At 45.5% G+C, this 22,554-nt stretch overlaps 2 protein-coding genes across 6 annotated transcripts in view; one reads left to right on the top strand and one right to left on the bottom strand.

Annotated features, from left to right (window-relative positions):
• Positions 1–1,056, bottom strand: part of tmem62 (transmembrane protein 62) — an 8,264-nt gene extending 7,208 nt beyond the window's left edge. The window contains exons 1-3 of the mRNA XM_075448956.1: positions 824–1,056; positions 458–662; positions 11–122 (exon numbers count right to left, since the gene is read on the bottom strand). Coding sequence (XP_075305071.1) covers positions 11–122; positions 458–662; positions 824–861 — 355 coding nt within the window. The 5' untranslated portion in view covers positions 862–1,056. The remainder of the gene's footprint in view (positions 1–10; positions 123–457; positions 663–823) is intronic.
• The window catches only part of ttbk2a (tau tubulin kinase 2a), a 26,695-nt gene extending 4,141 nt beyond the window's left edge, over positions 1–22,554 (top strand). For 2 of the 5 annotated variants that reach the window (XM_075448949.1, XM_075448948.1), the window contains exons 2-16: positions 6,443–6,602; positions 8,700–8,847; positions 10,138–10,211; positions 10,852–10,992; positions 11,370–11,474; positions 12,066–12,131; positions 12,276–12,368; positions 12,452–12,577; positions 12,795–12,952; positions 13,150–13,357; positions 13,497–13,720; positions 13,824–14,367; positions 15,180–15,518; positions 16,320–17,275; positions 18,216–22,554. In XM_075448949.1, the coding sequence (XP_075305064.1) occupies positions 6,534–6,602; positions 8,700–8,847; positions 10,138–10,211; positions 10,852–10,992; positions 11,370–11,474; positions 12,066–12,131; positions 12,276–12,368; positions 12,452–12,577; positions 12,795–12,952; positions 13,150–13,357; positions 13,497–13,720; positions 13,824–14,367; positions 15,180–15,518; positions 16,320–17,275; positions 18,216–18,663 (3,699 nt within the window). In that variant the 5' untranslated portion in view covers positions 6,443–6,533 and the 3' untranslated portion in view covers positions 18,664–22,554. Of the gene's footprint in view, positions 1–1,596; positions 1,948–2,771; positions 2,818–6,442; positions 6,603–8,699; positions 8,848–10,137; positions 10,212–10,851; positions 10,993–11,369; positions 11,475–12,065; positions 12,132–12,275; positions 12,369–12,451; positions 12,578–12,794; positions 12,953–13,149; positions 13,358–13,496; positions 13,721–13,823; positions 14,368–15,179; positions 15,519–16,319; positions 17,276–18,215 lie in introns of those variants that run through there. The other 3 variants (XM_075448947.1, XM_075448950.1, XM_075448951.1) reach the window with 3 other exon arrangements.

The following is a 22,554-nucleotide window of genomic DNA, read 5'->3' as shown; positions in this document are numbered from 1 at the left end:
GTTACGCTACCTGTTGCAAGCACGAGAGCTGGTTTGATCACTTCGACGGTGTCGGTGCAGAACTTTTCAAAATCTGGAATCCGTTTTGGATCATGAAATCGACTTATGTGAATGTCAGACACCTTGAATCATACAAAAAAAGGACAAATATGGTGCAGTGGTTATAGAGTCTAATTGTGTGTAAATAACCCTGCAGTGTTGCAGTTGGAATAACACAAAAGGGCAAAGTCTGTCTAAAAGCTGCTGTGTTGCTGAAGCACCTTTTCATCTGACACTGACACACTTCTGTGGTCAGTGACCTCTTTCTGCCAATCATTCACAGATCAAAGCCGACAGCTCATATCATATTCACGTTCAGGCATTATGGCTGCAGTTAGACAGCATCCTAACGATTGTCACAAATCGCTTGGTAGACCCAACAGAGCTAGCTAGAAAAAAAAAAAAAAAAACAGCCCACCTGTATAAACCAGAATATATTGTTCAACTTGTCGCCGGGAAATGGTGGAGAACTTCCTCTGGACTCGTCTCCGTCACTGACAGTCGGTTGCTGAACGCTCCGTTTAGGGTGCCAAGCCGTGTCATAGCTATCCAGCACCCAGGAGGTGATGTACGCCAGGGCCAGTCCCAGGATAACCAGTACACCAAACAGCTTCAGCATCCTCCTGTAGTGGCGAGAAAAGGGCAAGCTGCCGCCGTCTGTCCCGGACAGATAAAAAAAGCTAGCTAGTGGTGGGGAAAAAAAGCTAAGGGCACGAATCACACTAACATGAACTAAATATTTATTGTACCACCAAGCTACATGGCTAGGAGCTAAGGCTCAGACCGTTTCTGTCGCTGCCATCGCGGCCACGGGTGATGCATGGAGGTGCGTGGTTCATTCGCGGCTCCAACCAGCTGCCTTCAGAGGCGGAGGAGGTAGCTCTGCAGGTTAGCCAGCTGCTAGCTACCCACCAGCCTCCAACACAGCACTGACCGGTTGGAGGAAAAAACGTCACCGCCACATGAAAAGACAGTATGTAACAGAAAGAGCTCCCACTCTGACATTGTTTTGTACCGCAATACTCCACATATACATGTGTGTGTATATATATATATATATATATAGATATATATATATATATCTATATATATATGTGTGTGTGTGTGTGTGTAGGTAATAGAGCGCAATGAAAATTATTTAAACAACCGTTGATTACAAAGTAGCTAAGTCGGTGGTATTAAATGTAACTTTTAATTAAACTATTGTCAGAACACTTATGCAGCTATACTTAAGTGTGATATCACACCAACTTATGTACCTGTTTTTTTCCTTATAAAACCAATATTTTTATTTGTCTTTATGCCGTTTTTTAACAGAGGTGGTGGTCTTTGGCATAATGGCGCCTCCTCGTGCTTTTTAAGAGAACCGTGTTTTGCGGCCGCGTGCCAAACGAACCAAGCGGCCTCCTCATACTCTGACGAGGAGAGCTGTTCGTTTATTTCTTCATTGTGCTTTTTTTTTGCGCGTTCATCCATTCGTCGCAATCGTACGCTACGGAGATTTTATGTCTGCGTACTGCGCGTGCGTCGAACGGCAAAAAACCCACCGGCGCGGTTTAAAGAGCTGCCCCGCGCGCGGCCGAGCTGTTGCGAGGGGCGATCGAGTCGGGGCCGCGCGCGCAGGAAGGCTGATGATCGCCACAGAATCGTCACGTCACGGATCCGCAGCGAGCGACAGAGATGCTGAGGTGACAGGCAGAAGGAGAAAAGGGACGATCTCTCTCAGTCATACCCCCCCCACCCGCTCCGCTTCTTTATCTCTTATCACCAACACTGCCTCTTCATATGGACGGTTCGCTCGCTATGGCATTCCTCTTTACGTTGTCCCCGTCGCCTCAAAATCCGGTGGATTTTTTGTAACCACACCCGGTTCGTCTTTGGATCAGAGATTGGCAGCGAAGACCCGAGGTAAGGCTCCAGAATCCGGGGGCCGTGGCAGTGCCATGTTTCGCCCCCTCGGTTTTGCCCCTTTTCCTCTACTGTAAACACCCCTCTGTGGGGCTGAACCTGCATGCGCTGGGCTTGTTATCCTGCATGTTGTCAGAGCTTACAGCGTAGCCTCATCAGCGCGAGGCAGGATAAAACTGCGTGGCCTGTGGACAGCCAGTGTGCGTGGACGCGCCTGAGTAAATCTGCTGTGGCAACCAACTTGCTATGCAACAGCTATTTCGCAGCGCAGCGTGACAGCCTCCTTTGAAAATGCGTTAGAACGTGGCTATAGCTGGCTGTCCGTCACATCCCACTGAAAAACGACTCGGCAGAGGGATCCGTGGCCAATCCCTCTGCGTTGTCTTCTCTCTTTTTACGCAGAAGACTCTTAAAACGAAGCATTATTGGCTCTTTCCACAATGCATTTCTGAGAGTGAAGCCACTCTCCAGGATGAACGCACACCTCCGGGTCAAATCCATGACAGATGCCTCCCCCTTCTTCAGTCCATGATGTGTGTTGACTGCAGCCGTGGTGTGGAGGCCCTGCCAGTGCTGGCTCCCCTCCAGTTTCACAGCAGACACTTCACCCGGCTGCAGCCCAGACAAGCCCCCGTGTCCAGCCACTGAACGAGGCCACTCTTGGATTAGACAGAAAACATAGCGAACATTTAAAGTTTATGCCCAGTTATCCTCACTGGAGCCTTGAGTCCATGCACAGGAAAGCATCGGAGCTTTCCAGGATGCTTACGCGCAAAAGCTTCCAGCAGACCGAAAGGGCAGAGGTGACGACAGGCTGCAGTCAGAGAACGAAAATGGCACCGCACCATCGTCACCACGGAAATGCCTGGGGTCAGGAAGTGTGCTATTTCACAGCCTTAGTTTGTTATGGTTAGGTTTTTTAAATTATTAGTCAAATTTTGTATATATTTACATTTAATCTCATTAAGTAAATTTACATCTTTTATGGGGTTATGGTCAGCATCATCTGAAAAGTTTGTCTAAAACTTAAAGGTGTGATATACAGTGTTTTAAACCTTAATACAGCAGCAAACAAGTATGTAAGTGTAGCAGCATTAACATGATTTTACTAAAGTGACCAGCCGTTCTCCCTCTTTGTGCCTCTTTATAACGAATACCGGGGCAGCCGTATGTGAGTGAACCTAAAGTCTCCGTCGAAAGTGAAGCTTTCCACAACTTTAAAGCAATACTATGTAACATTTCTACCTTAAAATAACAGCTTGAAAAAAATTGTGCGGCAAGAATGAGTTTTAATATTACGATTGGCCTGTCTCCTATGCCCTTCGGGGGTCTGAGTTGGAAAAACTGCGCTATGTAACTTTGCTGGACCGGCCCGGGAGCGGCCCGGTAGCTGAGCGGAAGTACTTCGACTTGCTTTCTGGCACACCTACCGCAAAAACAAATAGACCCCTCTCACGCTCCCAGGTACATTTGATTACTCTTACCTTCTCGGTCGACATAGCTTGCACCTTCTGACTCCTCGCCAGTTCGTCAACAAACGTGAAACGTGAAAGCGAAAGGGTGTTGTATTTACGACAGTGTAACCGTACATTACCTCCAAGCCTGTAGGGGGAGCCCCATAGTGGGCTTTTTGAGAAGTTACATAGTATTGCTAGCCTGGGAATTCCCATGCTGCTTTGCGCTCGATTTCATTCTCACTGCAAAGTCAGCCTGGAAACCACCGCCCTTATTTTTGCCAGAGTTTGGGAATCAATCACAGAACGGGGGGGGCAGCAAGACGATGACGACGTCTAGGCGCTACACCGAAGCTTGTAGAGTGTTAATCCAACATGACAGCTGACACAACGTTACCGTTCGATGCAGCCTTAGAAAGTGTTTCGGAGTAGATTCAACCTGGGGTCATTTGAACCGTGACATCCAGCCAAGTAGTCCACCCGAAGTTTTTCCGATATTGGCTGAACATCAGCTGAGTTACTGAGTTATCCCGAATAGCTTAGTACAAGCGCTAACGGACCCCGGCAGTATCTCCAAAATTACCACACTAAAATCACATGTCATGACACCAAACTTCTACAGTAGTACAAATATGGTCTGTACTCACAAAACGATGCATTTGGAAGTTTGTACATAGTCCAGGAGTTTATTATTATCAACACAAGCCTGATAGCTTTTCTGCTGCTAAAGCTGCGTCGACGTCACTTCTGGGAGCTGGGAGCTTCAAAGTAAGATGAGGGTTGATCTACTACTATAGACAACAAAGCAAGGCTGCTCAATTTCTCCATTATTAAAATAAATTCACAACTCTACAACATAAAAATTCATGTAGAATATAGCATATAGGCCTACTTTGTTGTCAATTTAAGTAGCTTAGAGCGCAAGTTTACTTTTATTTTCCATTTTTTTCTTCTTCCTCGTCGAATTTCTGTCATCGTCTGGTATAAGTGATACAATTGGCTATGAATCGCGCGCAAAGCAGCATGGGAAGAACCTGACGTCATTTGATAGACATTCGTAGCGCCCAATAAACGGCTCTAGGCATTCGTAAACCACGCCTCAAATACGAGAAAATGCACACCTAGTTCCCAGACCACCATCTCATCGAGATTGTGGACACGTCAGCCAGGCTATTTATTGCTTTAAAAAAAAAAAAAAAAAAAAAACTACAGTGAGAGGGATGAAATCAGAGTAATATATAAATGACTCTACCTACATTCTAGTGCGACACCCAGTGGTTTTCCAAGGTCGTATATTGCCCCTTTAACTAAAAGGGATTCTTCATAATAGTAAATATTAAGTGTTCAGTTCCTTGTTGCTTTTATATGTAAGCTCGTTTATGCACATTTGATGGAAAATATATATACATTTGAACAAAAACATAGTATTTTGTGAAAAGAAAACTTTATCGCAGACCCCACTGGAGAGATCTGCAGGTTGTTCGGTTCAGTTGTTTCACAGGGAGAAAGTGTCTTGTTTTTGTCCACATGAATATGAATTGTTTGACGTAGATGAATATATAAATAGTTGAATCCACACTACTTGTGGTCAGTGTGGCAGGCAAAAGTAAAATGTGTTGTCCACATACTAAAAGGACGCGGTTAAAGGTCGCTCACAGTCATGTTTTGTCATGGAAACGGATTTAAAGGAGAAGTTCGTTTTTTTTAAACCTGGACCTTATTTCTGGCATAAACAAAATACGTTCATCTACTCACCTTCGGACTTTCACCAAACTGTAATCGGTGAGTACTTTAGAACGTATTTTATGTCAGAAATAAGGTCCAGATTTAAAAACAGAACAAAACCGAACTTCTCCTTTAACAGCCAGAGATACAACTTCCCCGGCCGTGTCATCTCTGTGTTGCATCAGTGCAGCTGCCCCAAGGCCACCTCTCTGCTGAGCCTTCATCACCGTTACCCTCTCCAACCAAACCTCACCTAACAACCTCGGTCGGGTTTATGACGGGATTCGTGCCCATAACTCGTGTTTCGGAGGCTTGTTGAACGACTGCAGTTGCCCGCGTGCTGTGTTCAGAATAAAGAATAAAAGTCGGGCTTGTTTTGAGTGTTTGAAGTCAGACGAAAAGGAAGTTACCACCCAGAGGAATGCTCATCTGATGTTGTGTAATGCAAGAGAAACATCATTTCAACCTCGCAGTATACCAACAGCTTGCTTTTAATGTGAAAGCAGCTTACGCTGACACAGATCTATTTACAATTGTCTTTCATTTCTTACATGTGATATTGTTGTTCCTGGCTTTATTAATAAGTCATTCAATACTATATTCTGAACCGTGAATCTCTGGTTCTTATGGGCTCCCGTAGGAGGTGTTTATCCTCCAGCTTGGCACTTTTTTGTAGCCCTTTAATTCATCCACGTTCTAGAAAAACCTTCAATGTCTCTACTCCCAAATTTTCTTTTCAACAAGTTATTGGCAAATATATCTGCAGCAGTATATCTATAGTAGTATATATCTTAATTGTTTCAGTGATTTCTGTTGGTGCTACCCTTTAATAACAGTGGTTTAGGAAAGAAGTTCATATTTGCTGTTTGCTTCCATGTTATGCTTTATGATTTTGACGCATATTTTTTCATTATGTGACCAAACCATTACTAACCACTGAGTCATCCTGATGCCAAATTAGGTTGATTGAACAGCCGCGTCCTTAAGTTCCCCGTTTCTCTTTCATACCGACGAGATAAATAGCCCGAGAAAATCAATACTAAGATGAAATGTTTTTGTAATTCAAGATGTAAGGCTTTAGCTGGTGAGCTTGTCCAGAAGGACAGCTGCTGGCAGCAGGTGTGGCAGCTGCCGTGGTGGTTGAGGATCAGTCGGCTAATAAAGCAGTGGTGTGGCTTTGTCTCACATGTTATTCAGCACTCTGACACTTGCAGAGAATGTTGGCTCGAGATGTTGGAAGATGTAGATTTGCCTAGAAAATTAGATTTGAACTGATTTGTCACTAACAGCTATGTGTCTCCCTTGGGCTCCCGTAGGGCTCTCTGTCACTTTCCAAATGTCCCGCACACTGTGAGGCTGCTGGTTAAGGGGAAGCAGTGAGGACAGAGTCCCTGTTCCACAGACGGGATGAGCGGGGGAGCAGAGCAAGCTGACATCCTAAGCGTGCTCTCCCTGGTCAAGGAACGATGGAAAGTGGTAAGTGGCGTGTTTTTCAGCTACAATGGGCAGCGTGTTTGCCCAGTGCCGGCACTGCCCGTCCCAGGCTCACCCTCTGTTCCACTAACAGCAACTCTTTGTTCATCAAACAGCGCTTTGCGCCCTCCTGAGAGTACGCCTGCTTTTATTTCACCTGGGGGTTTGGGGTCGTGTCTCTGTGTCCAGGTTGTGCTGCTGCGGTATGGGGAATCCAAAAATAGCTTTCATAACTATTTGTGGAAGTGCAGTGTTCTATATGCAGCAGCAGCAGTATTCCCCGTGCTCACATCTCTCTCTTGCTGCTCCCTGCCTGGGTGCCATGTTCTTGTTATTCCTCACTGGCTGCCTGGCACCACTTCCTGTCTTCCAAGGAGCCGAGTTACATAAGAATGCTGCAGCTAATCCCACGACTTTAGCTTCTGGTGCGACACAAAACTCTTGTCAGTGAGCATGGAGGACAGTGAAGGACAACAGGGAGCTTAGGGGAAATTAAAGCTCTAATAGCTCTGAGACGCGAGAGGAGAAAAAGGCTGAACAGTTGAGGAGTGAAATGGAGAATAGAGCTTGACAGATAAATCATTTTGATGAGGAGAGGGTGTAGAGATTCTAGCTTTTAACGAGGCAAATGCTATCAGCACGGAAAGCATTTAAAGGTGAGCTGTTTCTTAGGTAACCAAAAAAACGTCTCATTTACTGACATTGTTGTTCTTTATCACAAAAAAAACTCAATCAGAAACACCTGCAGAAACAACTTCCACCAAATGTTTGTTGGATGGTCTACCTAAGTGAATCGAAATGGACTCTTAAGGACTTCATACAAGACATTTTTTAGGATTTATAGCACGGTTTGAGTGCCACGGTGCTTTAAACGTAGGCCTTGCCTGCCTGCACAAATGTATTTTTAGTTGTAGATTTTTCATAAATGGAGCCAAATTCCCAAGGAAACTGCTCTCACCACATATTTTTGTATTCTTTTGACAGATGACAAATAAAAGTTTAAAATCGTGACTGAAAAGTGGCCAAATAGGAACACGTGTCAACCTGCTGTCACTATCAAAGTCCCACGTCAGCAGTGGCAAATCCTCTAAAAACTCATCCATCCGATGCCAATTTGTGAATTTTTGCCTGGAAAAAAAAAATTTGCTGGGGGATAAGACTCTTCTTCCTTATTCAGATAATGGTATCAGTGAATATTCAAATCGGGCCCCACCCACATCTCCATTGGCCACGAGCTGGCATTGGCCTGCCTGGATGAGCCATTGAAGGTGCTTGGCTCTCGGATTGCTGGGCCAGCCCAGGAGCTAGCTGAGCAAAGGCTCGGCCCTGGCTGAACAAGAGTAGCTCTTCACGTAGTCTCACCTTAGCCATGTTCGTTCTGCTGGCTTTCGGGTCAGCCCAGTTACCGACCCTGTCTAGCCCGGCACTTCTGGAGCTTGTGGCTCCCATGGTTAGCTTGGTTGGCTCTGAAGTCTCTAATAAAAACATCTTATGGACGCATTTTTTTTCTGTAATAGGGGGACTTTAAAGTATTTCTATTACCGCAGTGATTTCCAAATAATTAATAGAGAACTTCTTTGCAGTGATCTTTGTCTAAATTTGTCACGGAATTGAGTGGGACATTTCATATGCGTAAGGTCAAGATATCTGTTAACTTACTTCGACATCCCACTTCGATATATGCCATCGTATCAGGGGCTATGGCTCTATGTGGCTTTGACTTTCTTATGAACTGTCTGAAACCACGGCAACCAAGGCTATGAATCAGGCCATTATCAAACCTATGAGTCCTATACAGGCGATATTTACACCATCATTTGCATAACAATGTTTGTGACCTCCTTCTTGATTTGTTGCTATATTGAAAAGCCTTCAAACTTAGGCCATTTGGCTAATGTACTGGAACAGCAATCCAGTCAGAACTGTGTCTGTTGAACGCTACACGATAACATTTGTGTATAATGTGCAGAGCTGGACATTAGAGGGCTGTGGTCACATTAATTGAAAGAAGATTAAATCTTCTCTTTGGTCACTGAAAATCCAATTTTCTTTTCATTTCTTTGAGCAACATCTTATGAGCTTGAATTTGTCACACCACAGGCGAAGAAGATTGGGGGTGGTGGCTTCGGGGAGATCTACGAGGCGGTGGACCTACTGACACGGGTCAATGTGGCGCTGAAGGTGGAGTCGGCGCAGCAGCCCAAACAGGTGCTGAAGATGGAGGTCGCTGTCCTAAAGAAGCTCCAGGGTGAGTCGAAATGGACTCAGTGGATTGAGTTACTGGCACTCATCGATCCCCTCTGACACAGAGACCTATTGAGTTGTCCCAAACGTGTTCATCATTGTCGTCTGATTCTGTTGTGAGTTTCCTTGGCAATACAGGAAATGTCATGCGAGTGGAAATTACAGGGAGAGCCTGTGTGCATCAGCAGCGGAGGCAGAATGATCTCCTCTGAGATCAGATACAGATCATCTGACTCATCTGAAAACACAATTTGGCTGAGGGCTCAGCATATTTGCTTAAATCTCTCCGCGGGGCTAAAACACACTGCTGATCCTGCTGTTCAACGTGAACAGCGAATAAAATGCTCCGCATTATTTACGCATTATTTGAAGCTTTAATTCAAGTTTTACATGGCTTCATCGAAGTGCTAGTACAGAAGAATATGTGTGCTTGGACACTCCCGGTCTGTCAGAGCAGAGAAACACAAGAGAATTCTGTCAGGAGGGGGTTGTATAGTCTTACTCCTGTCTTTTTTTAAACCTTTTCTTTCCCTCTATCCCTCCTGCCTTTTAACCACCATGCCTTCTTTCTTTTACCCCTCTGAGAGAAAGAGAGAGAGAAAAAAAATCAATATTCCGGGATCATGTTTGCTTTCTAATGGCCTTGGCCTGAAGCATCGTTGTTCTGTTGCTTCCTGAAGGAGCCGGCATGTAACTTGAGACAAACTGAGCTCCAGCCCCCCCCCCCCCCCCCCCCCCCCCCCCTCCAAACACAGCTGACCCTCCTGGCTTTAAAGAATAAACACTGACCCTCAGCCTCACAAGAAGACAAATGGCTCATTTTGTTCTCATTTTAGGCTCTAAAACTGTCTTACTTAGATTTATGGTAGCCTTAAATAAGAAACTGGTGACAGTAGAATATGCAAAGAAGTAGAGCTTTTAACGTGGAGGTTTTGCTGCTGTTTGTGCTGGAGGTCTTCAGGGCGTGGCCGCATCCCAACCCCACCGATGCAGCAGTGTCCTCTGAGACCGGAGCTCTCACACACACGCGTGCACAAACAGACGGGGAATTCATGCACATGTCGACCCGCTGTTGTGTGCTGTAGCCTATAAATCAGCTGTTTAGCCATACAGGGAAGCTGCTGAGAGCAGGGCAGGAGGCTGTGATGATTGAGGAGAAAAAGGAAGATAGATCCATACATGACCATGACTCGTAGGACCTGCCTTTGAGATTTAACTGTTCAGATTGTGTCAGGTAAGGGGGACATCTCCGCTTGTATTCTATTCTGAAACAGTTTTGTCCTTCTTCTCTCAGGTAAAGATCATGTGTGTCGCTTTGTGGGATGTGGTCGCAACGACCGCTTTAACTATGTGGTGATGGAGCTTCAGGTAAGCCCAAATTGAGACTTATTCAGCCAGTCGGTCGTCCATCAGGCAATCTCATTAAATTCATGTAAAAGCAGATAATCACGAGTCATACAATGTCTGAGACACATCATGCATGTGAACTGCTGTATGTTAGAAAAGACCAATTCATATGACTATATCAGAAAAAGGCAAAAACACATATGCAGCAGGCTTGCTGAAAAGCTAAAAAAAGAAGTATTTATGGCAAAAAAACCCCCACTTTTTTTAACTTTTTGGTACGTATTGTGTCTGATGCTGTGAACTTTAGAGGTGAAATTAGTTTCAGTCATTGCATCCACCAGATGAGGCCCTGGTCATAGTCATAAACTCCTGCGTGCAACGTTTGAACCTGATGACAGCTGAGTGTTCAGTGTTCTGATTGTGTTGCCATTTATATGGTCGTTCTTACAGGCTCTACTGGCCCCTTGGCTGCACCATGTGTTTAAATATAGCTGCTGTGTGGCTTGTTTTCTGTCCACTTAACATATCTAGCTGTCAACATGTCAGTCAGTTAGAAGAGGTCTCAACTAGGACAAATTGCTGAGTTTGTTGGGTTTATTAGGCTTGATGGAGAAGTTTTCAAAGCGCTCCGTCTGTGGTCTAACAAGTCTTGATCTTTCAGGGTCGAAACCTGGCAGATTTGAGGAGAAGCATGACGCGGGGAACGTTCAGCATCAGCACCACTCTGCGTCTCGGGCGCCAGATCCTGGAATCCATAGAGAGCATACACTCTGTAGGCTTTCTGCACCGTGACATCAAACCGGTGCGTCACATTGAACTGGGTGCACTTAATGTCCCGTCGATATATAGTTGTACCGTCTGTGGGTTGCTTTGTGATCTGGGTCTTCTTTGTTACTGGCTGCTGGTATTGTTGCTGACTCAGTATCTTGCTTTTATGACTGCTGACTTACAGTAAGTCACCTCAGCATGAGTGCTGGGTAAATGCCCAGAAGTAACAGGACTGTAAATACTGTCTGAGCTGCTGTATTAAACCTTATTTCACCATCGGAACACATTCATCACTTGAGAGCTGCATGAATAAAATATACATTACATTCAATATAAATGACATTTCTCTCATGACCAGTTTTTCTTTCTTTCTACTTTTACCTTCTTGCCACCATCCTGTTACTGCTTTAGTCCAATTTCGCCATGGGCCGTTTCCCCAGTACCTGTCGGACCTGCTACATGCTGGACTTTGGTTTGGCTCGCCAGTTCACCAACTCTTGTCAGGAAGTCCGACCTGTGAGTGACCTTCTTGGTTACTTTTTATTTAGCACTGAGCTTAAAGCTGCTGATCAGATTTCTGCAGTGTACTGCAACTAATGTTAAAACCACACGGCTCCAGCGAGTTCCAGCGTAATATTTTGGCTTCGCAGTTGCACCTTGACTGTTTTAATTCTTCATTCTCATATGTTATGACGAAATTCCATAACCTGCCCGATAATTAACGACAGATGAAGTAAGCAGCTATCAAGTAAATGAAGTGGAAGTGTCGCAAATTCTTTTGTAGTCACGTTTATAACAATAAATGAGCTTTTTTTTTTTGGTTACAAAGCGCTAAATTGATTTCTAAAGCTTCTCTGCATATGCTGGATGTGAAACAGGAAACTGCTAATAGGTTTGTCCTAACAACTGGGCTAGACAGGGTCGGTAACTGCCCCAAATGGATGTTTATGTTAATATCTGATTTGAAAAAAAAAAAAAAATCCTAATCAGTGTTAGAAGTAAATTCCTTTTAGGCTCTTTTTCATCCTTTTTATCAGAGTTTTGCTACATTTCTGCAGATGGGGTTTGGATCTAAGCATTAAATGACTGTTTTTTGTTATTTGTCAGCCCCGTCCCGTGGCAGGGTTCAGGGGAACAGTCCGCTACGCGTCTGTCAATGCACACAAGAATAAGGTCAGTATCTGTCCAGCTGATAAAGCATTTGTGTAATCTGTGATGCTGTCCCATATTGACGTTTTTATACACATTTTGCCCTTTTTTTTTTTTTTTTTGGTAATGGTTAACCGTTGTTAACACGCAGTTTGTGTAATTCTGCAGGAGATGGGTCGCCATGATGACCTCTGGTCTCTCTTCTACATGCTGGTGGAGTTTCTGGTCGGCCAGCTGCCGTGGAGGAAGATCAAAGACAAAGTAAGATTGATCAAAAACTCAACTGAAACTTTAGGTCGTTACAAGTGACAGCATGCCATTTATTTGTATTTGTTTAACCTCAGGAACATGTGGGCAAACTCAAGGACACTTACGACCATCGTTTGATGCTCAAACATCTGCCGGTCGAATTTGGTGTGTTCTTGGAACACATTTCCAACCTTGACTACTTCACCAAGCCTGACTACCAGGTGAGACCAGGGTCTAACGTGTTTAATGAAGGCCGAGGGTCGTCCTTTATTATTATCACTGCAGTGCGATCGCTCTTTTGATTGTGCAGAGTATAACGAGTCCAAATGTGGTTTCTTAACGCACCAAAAAGTATTTAGGGTGTCCCATTTTCTCGCTCTTTACACTCGAAATAAGAACTCAGAAAAAGGTTGGTCATGTCTTTCTGTGCTGTTGCAGCTGCTGATGTCAGTGTTTGACAACAGCATGAAAACGTACAATGTTGTGGAAAACGACCCCTACGACTGGGAGCGGACCAGCACAGATGGCACTCTAACCATCAGCGCCAGCGCCACGACGCCGCAGCATCACACCCGCCTCACACCTGCGCACATGGGGTACGTTCCAATGAATACACATGGAGGAGAATTATTCAACCAGGGATTTTGTTTTTTTTTCTTTCAAATACAAGAGCGTGTGGAAAGAAAAGAGGTTTATATTCCCAGTAACCGCAGCTGTGGCTGTGTACTGGCTCCTTTTTTTTTTTTGTAAACTCAAATATGACACAGTGTCGTGCACCTTTTGTTTGCTGCAGCATGGCGAATGCCTCCCTGATCCCTGGCGACCTGATGAGAGAGAACACAGATGAGGTCCTGCAGGACGAGCAGCTCAGCGACGCGGAGAACAATCCTGCTCCCGACCGCATGCCGGAATCTCCCCTCCACCCACATCGCCACCAGGAGGCCGACGTCTGGGAGGAGCTGGATCGCAACCGTAACCGCATCAAGACGGCCGCCTGGAAGGTAGATCATCTAGAAATAAGCAAATCATCAGCACACACAAGGGCTCCAAAAAGAACCAGTGCCTGAGTTGAAATCCGCTTTAGTTTAGTAAATAAGTTACAATGAAAAATAGAAATAAAAAAATGTCTTGGTTCCACAGACGGCAACAGAAGAGGAACATACCAACAACCAGGGCAACCCGGGACACCAGAGCCCCTACGCAGGACCAAGTCTTGGCTCTCCAGTCAAACTGCCCTCCGAAGTGGTCACTCCAGATCGAGATGGTCCTCTGCTGAGGAAGCTCCGCAATATCCACAGCTTTGAGCTGGAAAGGAGGCTCGGACTGGACTCTAAGCCCAGTCCAGAACGTTTTCTGGATGCCTGGTAAGTCTGTTCAGAAATACATGTATGTTGAAAAAATCTTTTTCTTCTAAATCGCCCTTTGGGCTACCTGGAGAATTGATTGTTTTGCATGTGTCCTATGCAGTTCAGCTAAGCAGCAGCTTGGCACGCAGCACCAGGAGGCTGCTGTTATCCAAGTAACTCAGGGTCAAGCTGGAACTGCTGGGGAGCGTCCTGAGAGGATCTGGCACTACAACGAGGAGTACCTGTCTAGATCCCGAGGTGGTTCTCCTAAGCCAGCTTCACCTGGATCTTTGGAGCAGGGAGAGGGGGCAGTCAGTAGTGGGGGCTTTGTGGCCCTGAATTTGAGCTCTGGGAGGCAAGATGTTGACTCAAGGGAGTGGGTAATGGTGGAGCGGCCCTGTGGCTCCCCAGGAGCCAAGGCTACACCGAGCCCTTCGGAGGAGGATGAGGAACTGGAGGTGCTCCAGCCAGAGGAACAGTCTCCTGGATGGGAAAAGGGCATTCCAAGCCCGAGCTCTGGCAAAGCTAAACAAGAAAGCATGGCTTCCTCCAGGGGAAGTGCAAAAATGGACAAGTTGGAGCTTAGTGTGGGCCCTGTAGGGGCTCTGCCCCCTATTACTCCAACCAGCCCAGCTGAAGCTCTGGCTGAGGGAGTCCTCACCCAGGTAAGTCCTTTCATTTGAAGGCCATCTCACAACATGGCAAACATGATACTGACTGTAGTCAGCATTTTACCAAGTCAAAAAGCTGCACAGAGTCAGAGTTCTAGGTATAGAACTTCAATGCTTATATCATACAACAATCAGAGTTCCACCAGCCGCATCCTGCTGTAGTTTGAAGGTAAATGTTACTGCTTTAAGTCCGCTTGCTTCTTCACTTGTGCGTATTTGTTAGGAAACGATATGTGACACAACTTCAGATATTTTCTATAAGATCACAGCATGGAAAAAGAGAGTTTATGGCTTCAAAATTCTGTTTGATTAGCATTAGATATCATGCATAACTATATCTTATTTGCTGAAATTTGTGTTTTGCTTTTCTTTTGCTTCACAAATTGATTTTCAAAGTGTATTTTGGTTTGCTGGGCTTGAATATTTTGCTTCTTTTTGCGATTCATACCCTCCCGATAGAGCACTTAGTCCATTTCTACATTTCTACACAATCTACAGTTCATCTTTGACAGCTTAAGCAGTGATCCCCCCCTTCCCTCTCTTCTACTCCCTCTAATTTGAAAATATACACAAAATATGTCCTACCTTTCCCTGTTCTTCTTATCCTAGCTTTAGAGGGCACCACAGATTATCTTTATGATCCCTTTGTTGCTTTCCCTCGTCAAAACAGCTGTGCGTCACGCTCCCCACCAGAGCAACCCGCTTTTTGCTGCCTCACAGCACCTCCTCCTCCATCTACTCACGCCCTCACCAATCTCACCACCCCTCCTCTCTCCACCTCCCACTTCTCTCCTCCCCTCTCTTAGCTCCCCACCTCTCCTCCGTCTCTGCCCGAGGAGGTCATGGCCCGGACATCCAGCCCCATCCCTCTGCGCTCTCCCAGCCCTCACACCCTCCTGACCACCTTGTCGGACCCACTGCACCAGCGCCAGCCGCCAGGCATGCGGCGCAGCCAGTCCGTTGACCAGCAGCAACACGAACGCCCCTCCTCTTCCTCCTCCTGCCACGCCTCCCTTCCTCTACCACCAAACCCTGCCCAAGGCACTCGTTCGCCCAGTCGCAGGAAACTGCCGGCCATCCCTGCTGGTGCTGCCAACACCAAGTTTCCCTCAGTCATACGCATCACCCGTGCCCAGCTTCAGCAGGTGATGAGCCTATCACTGTCCCATCAAAACACAGACCTCCACTCATCTTCCTCTTCATCAGTAGCAATACACTGCCTTTCAGCATTTTTGTTCTTTTGTTCTTTCTTTCTTTTTTTTTTTTTTTTTTGTTTAAGTTGCTGGTTTTGCCGTCTTTGTTCTTTTTGCCCCGCGCTTATTGTGTTGCTGTCAGGCACCTCTCTCCAGAAACCATGAAAGGCATTGTGCAGGCCAGGCAGAGCATGGGTCAGATGTGTCCTTGTGTCTGGACATGTGTTCTTGTCATGTGAATAGGGGGTGTGTGTTTGTCTGATTGTGGCATGTGTGTTTGGAATGTCGAGTCATGACTACAGGTTGCATGGTCTCTTTTGTTTCAGATCGTCTTTGTCCTCTCTATCTTCCTCTTTCTCTCTCTCTCCCTGTATTTGTTCCTCACCCTCTCTTCGCTGAAGCCCCCTGCGAAGTTGCGTGAACGTTTCCTGTCCTACTTGCCGGTTTAGTACTCACAGCTTGACTGACACTGCCATAGCACTTGTGTGTTTCGGTCTGATAATGGTAGCTATGGTATTGCATGCTGTTGCTAAACTAATCACCATTTATTACCCCATATTATAAAATTTCTCTCTGTTCATACATCTGCATCTGACTCTTGCTGCAGATCTACAGCACAACTCGACATGTTGTAGTTTGTCAGCAACAGACTTTTAAAAATTAGAATTTTATTCCCATTTTTAGTGTGTTTTAAAAAAAATAACACCTGTGTGTCTTTCTCTTCCCTCCCATTTACCTTTCCCTCCCCTCCAGCTGACAGCTCAGCGTCCCTCTGGACTGTCCTCTCAGTCAGGATCAGACAGTGCTCCACAGTGTCTCCTGCTGGAGAGGCGTGGTGAAGCTGAAGCTGAGGCTCAGCAGATCCAGGAGCACACAAGGGACATCAGCTCCCCCCAGGATCATGTGCTCACCCATCCAGGGACACCAACTGAGCCCCTGGCTGAAACGCCGGTCAATGGAGACAGCCACACCAAAGCTCAAAGCCCTGTGCCAAGCCACATGTCCTCCCCTCGCTCACCCCGTTCGCCTCCGCCATGCTCACCATCCTCTCCTCGCTCCCCTCGCAGCCCCGTGTTTACCAACGGCCGCCTCTCCCCTTCTGTCAACACCCAAAAGGATTTAAGTAATGGAGCTTCCCCCAAGCTAACAGACCCCGACAATGATTCTAGCCCCACTCGCTGTGCCACAGAGACCCAGATAAAGGGGGAAGAGGGCAGAGAAGTGAATCTGGCACCAGAGCAGACCCGAGGCCCAGCTGCCTCCTCTTCTGCTGCCCCCCGTAAGGATCCCAGTCGCAGGCAGAGTCGCATCCCTGTGCTTGAGCCCTCCAGCCTGCTGGAGCTCCCTCCTCCAGGTTCTGCCAAGGAGAAACTCCTGCAGAAAAAAGCCAGCCACCAGGGATCGGTCCCCTCTCCCACCGCCTCGCCATCCCTGTCTGACAGGCGTGGCCCCATCATGGCCTCCCTCGCTAAGGATCCACTGTCCTCCGCTTCTGACCGCTCCCAGGATGAGGACTCTCTCATGGGCTCTCGTTCTGACCGCCAGGGAGACGATGCTCAGTCTCTCTCCTCCTCCTCCAGCCCCTTGTCTCGCAAGAGCAGGATCCCTCGCCCTGTTCATTCAGCCTCCTCTGCCGAGCAGCTGGCTACACAGTTCCTGCCGCGCCCGCCCCCTGGAAAGCCACCTTGTCGCCCCCCTGTGGAGGGCAGGTAAGTACTTCTATAACAGTGATACTCACTATTTTTTTCACAAGAGCCACATTGGCAGAGCAAAATCATGGGAAGGGCCACTTTTACGACAACATACTAAGTTCCCCTTTTGCAAATATGCATTTCTACATATAAAACATCCCACAAAAAAAGAAACAACACAGCCAATACATTTTCAATTAAGACCGCATTTACCTTAATACTGGGATGAGCGGAAGCTGGCATGCATGTCTTTGACTTTCTTCATGTTGTATTTGTAGTTTGTTGTTGTAATCATAGTAAGACATTCAAGATGAGCATGGTTCTTGTGCTGGTTTTTGCCCTTTTTAAAAAAAAAAAAAACGATCCCATGTTCCTGCATCTGGTGCTGGCTAAAGGAGCTAGCGTGCACTGCGGTCAAGTGTGACAGTGGTTTAAGCGGGCTGCGTTGCCAGGTTTAACAATGCCCCCTTTAGGAAACACCATTAAGCCTTAATTAATACTTAATAAAAATACTTAATACTACAAAAACGCAAACTTAATAAAAAATACTTAATACTGTGCAGTATTCGCTGTATGTTATTTGAAAAAATGTATTGTTATTGTTACCATATTGTTATAAGCTACTATGCGAGTGCGAGCCACCAATTAAAGCTTGAGGAGCCGCATGTGGCTCACGAGCCGCGCAATGAGTATCTCCGTTCTATAACATGAATATGTTCGAAACTAAAAATGTTTTTTCCAAATAATGATATTTGTGTTGGAAAGAGAAGAGTTTGCCCTAATTTATTGTATCAAAGCTAAGGTACCATCAGTGTTAGAGTATAAAGGTGATATTATTTATTTTAATTATGACACGATCGCTTTGTGATCTTATCTCTCAGTGTCCCAGGCTGCTTTTAAATACACGACCCTCTGTTTATCCCACCTCATATTCCTTTTTTTTTTTGTACCCTCACAGACTTAAGCGTTACCGCATCCGAGCTGGCAGCACCAGTGACTCAGACCTCCTGTCATGCCTCGCTCAGCTGATGCATGGCTCTCGTGGCTCCCCCCTTCACCACCGCTCCTCGGCCCAACATGGAGGCTCCAGGATGGGCATCTGCAGTCTGACGAGCTCCCCGCACCATCACCGCAGCTCTAGCGCCTCCCCGCGCAGCTCCTCTTCCCTGCAGCGCTCCGTCAGCTCCTCACCCTCCCGCCACGAGCACCGGGGCGGTGGGGGAGGGAGCTGCTTGGGCCGCAACCGCTCCCCTCCCAGCTTCTCGGGCTCGCCGCCTCCCCGCCGCTTCTACCTCCACCACCAGGAGACTTGCTGCAGCCGCCAGGCCCGCACGGGCCCCTTCCACCTGTCCAAGGGAAAGGGCTGCAGCCGAGAGGGCAAGTGCTCCAGCAAGCTGAGCAGATAGTTGCTCATGGGGGTGTGTTGCCATAGCTGAGGAGGGGAAGACTCCAGTAATAATAGGATAGACACCAGTCAGGGTAGAAGCCTGAGTCTTCCTGCGTTATCAGAAATATAACTTGTTTCCCTTTTTATGCTGTCTGAGATTTACACATGCTCCCAGTGCTCCCCTGACTCTGCGTTTGCATCATTTACATGCTCAGCTTTCAAGCGGTGCCCAAGTGATTTACTTTTGCACTAAGGCTGTTTGAGAAATAACCGTACCAAAATAAACAAACAAACAAAAAAAAAAGGCAGAGGCTGAAATGTCCAGAATTTTAGTAAAGCTACTAAAACGCAGGTTCTTCAGTTTCCTATTAGTCAGTAGAGTCTTTCGTTACCCCCCCCGATGAACGCTCCGCTTTACGATAATTTACCCAACATGCAGTGAGGCTGTGTCAGGGTCAGAGATTTTCATCATTTGTTTCCCTGCATCACCTGGCAGGCTGGACTATAATACATAAAACAACAGCTAGTTTAGCCATTGAGCACATAACCATTCAACTTTGATCCACCCTGCATCCCATTTATCCCCAGTATTAATGCACTTGAATCGTACTGATGAAACTTCAGCGTAGCTGACTCCATCTTAAGGAAATATTGGCCAGGGGTTGGCTCGCTTATTTCCTCTGCTTTTGGAGGTTGCAGGCAGGGTATAAATCTTATTTTATGATAAATTAAGCTATTCTTGGTGTACAGTAGTTTTTATCCAGATATTTATTATGATGCTTAGCGATGCTTCTGACTCCTGCCCCTTGCGTGTGATCGTAGCCGTGTGGTTTTGCATCCCTCGCGTGTTTAGTTTTAAGTGTTTAACTGAAGGGATTACTCAGTGACCCCTTATACAATCAGTCATGTCGAGTGTGTGAGAACACGCACCTTCTTGTGCCTACTGTGATGCGTAGAGGGAATCCAACTCTCACACTGAATGAAGAGAGTACAGGTTTGGAAAGACATCATTTTTTTTCAGTTGCGACTGTTGGAGTAGCAGTAGTGAGCCTGAACAACACAAGGTGCATTACCGGTGAGTAATGCACGGACACAGATGTTTGTCTCAGCGTGTGCCTTGGCACTTCGGGCAGCTCGAGGTTTCACTCTGATGTGTTTGCAATTAGAAAAATAAAAGGAGCCAAAATCAGACTTGTGCCAGCAGTTCTAAGACAAAACCCTTTTTCATCGATGTTCATTCCTGTAGATAAGGTAGCAAAACAAACGTTTTGTAAATCATAATTTGAGTTACTTGAGAGCAGAGTGGCTGTTATTGCTAAAAAGGGAGCATTTTTCTTGTTTCAGCTGCCCTGTGTACATACCAGGCCGGTGTAAAAACTTTGAACAAATGTGAATTTCAGACCTCAAAAAAAGCATTTTTCCTTGGAGGCCATATGTACATACATGCTCACACCGAAGTGACGTTCCACGCCTCCATGTGTGTTCACTCCTGCGCTGACGAATGTGTCTCGGTATTGTTTTGTTTTAGTTTAGCTTCCCACCTCCCGCTGCCTGTAAGATACTGTAAACTAACTCCAGCCTCCCTCTGACGTAGCTCCTTGCATGATCGACAGAGAGTAGACAGGAAAAAAGGATCGAAGTCAACTACTGAGTGAAAACACCACTTAGCACCACATGGCATTTATCTTGTGAGAGTTTTAACCCGGCAGGGACGTCATTACCTTTGGGGCGACCAAACTGAACCTCTATGAATCTGTATATGTTCCCAGATGCGTTGTATTAGTTTTGTTTTTGGTTTGCTTTTAGTTAGTTTTTCTTCCTGCTCTGACTTGGGATGATTGCGATGCTGACGAAGATGGCTGTACTTTTACCAGTGCATCTGTGTGACATGATTAGGAGTGTCCTTAGTGACAGTAAGAGAGCAGTGATGGTGAAGTAAGTCCCCATACCTCTTTTTTGGAAAGTTTATTCAGTTGCCAAATAAAGGAGACGGAACAATCGGAACCAAAACAAGGGAGAATTATTCTGAGCGAAATTACATATTTTTTCCCCAAAACATCCCGATATTGTTACGAGGAATGCTTTTGGCCATGCGGATCGTGTTGTAAAAATGCGATAGTGCAACTGTCCTAGACGTGATGCATAAAACATTCAGTGCAAGAATAAAAGGAGTGAAGGTTGCAGTGGTTTTGAAGTCTCGCGCTGTGGGAAACTACACGAGCCGAAAGACGTCGCCGTGCATGAAAACAAAGGAAATAATCACATTGCCAAATATTTTCTTGGATGTTGCAGATGTGGTTTGTAATAAGAGATGGAAGGGGCACATTGCTTTTAGACGGGAAAACTCACGAAGCGACTCACGCAGCCTCACAGAGCAGCTATGATGACTCATCCTGAAGGCAGACAGCGTTCAGTCAGTCAGCCGCCTTAATGTCTCTTCTCTGCCCCTCTGCTAATAGCGAGGGATGACTGAGCTTTGTCTGTGTTGGAGATCATTCCACTATTAGGCCAAGACGAGGCCTACTGTATCTTTTCCCCTGTAAATGGCGCGTGCTGCCGTACCTGTGAGTGTGGCCGACTTACGGCCACTGAAATGTGCGCTGACGGACTTTTGTGCGTACAAAGCTGTGAGAGAGCCGGAGAGCGCATGAGAGAGTGTGGACCTTTTTTGTTTTGTTTTGTTTTGTTTTGATTGACTGGTGGAAAATTGGCCAGCAATCTATCTACCTTTGAACTCTCCCTCTTGTCAGCTCTCGAGTTCAGGCTCGCAAATTTTAAGATATCCTCAGTTCAGAGGTCAGACCACAGTTGTGTAGACTTTTAATATATAAACTGTAAGATATTCAAAATGATATTTAAATAAAAAAAAAAAAAAAACAGTATTGTAAAACCATAACTTATATGCTAACTGGCTTCAGCGAAAGGGAGGAACCGACACTAATCAGTGCTGCTGGTTTTACAAGATAATCAGATTTTCTTCATGTTTCTTTCTTATTATTGCACATAAGTGGTGTGTAGTTGTAGTATTAGTGTTACCTTCCAGCCTAGATTTTTCTTTGTCACTTTTGAAAGTGGCTAGCTGATAGAAAGGTGTCATATTTCTAGTAGCTTATGGGTATTAGCAGTCGCAGATGCCCACAGAGCAACAGAAATGTGATACGGAAACTAGTCGAAGCTTTGGTGTCCACTTGTACACTTTCTCTGTGTCATAACATTGGATTCCTTGTTAATAACCTCTGAATACTTGACAGAAACGATTTATTGTGACATTTGCCCATCCATCACTTTGACTTCACTTATCGGGATTTTTTTTCTTTTTCCTTTTTTTTTTTTTCAACGGTTGCTATTTTTTTTTGTGTTGTTTAATGTATTTCATGGTTTTGAAATGTAACTGTACAGTCTCAAGAAAAGAATGTAACAAGTTGGAGTTTTCCATTGTGTATATACCTGTAATTATTTATGTTTCTTCTATCATTTGTATCATATCAATGCCTTGTACAGTGGTTTATTTCTCTTCTTTTTTTTGTTTTGAAATTATTTTGTATTTTATTTTTATAAACTGGTTATGAATAAAATACTCATTCCGCATGCAGATGGAAGGTGTGACGGATGCCTGTTCATCGCCCTCAGATCTATAGACACACATTATATAATAAGAGAATTATACAGCCATGTTCCTGCTGTGTAGAACAAACATAACACATTCAAAACCAACAGTCAGTTAAAAGTTAAAAAACCATAACATGTCAAATGTTTAACAGAGATGTTTTAGCATGTTTCAGTACAGATGAGGCAGGGACATGCTTAGCACCCCGTTGCATCACACTCTAAGTGCTTGGACACTGAGACCATATGCATTAGTTTTATGCCATAATAAGAACATCACATCAATAAATAAATCACAAATAAA

Source organism: Odontesthes bonariensis, chromosome 17, assembly GCF_027942865.1.
Source record: "Odontesthes bonariensis isolate fOdoBon6 chromosome 17, fOdoBon6.hap1, whole genome shotgun sequence".
Lineage (NCBI taxonomy): Eukaryota > Metazoa > Chordata > Actinopteri > Atheriniformes > Atherinopsidae > Odontesthes > Odontesthes bonariensis.
Note: the sequence above shows the minus strand (reverse complement) of the source record. Positions and strands in the feature narration are given on the sequence as shown.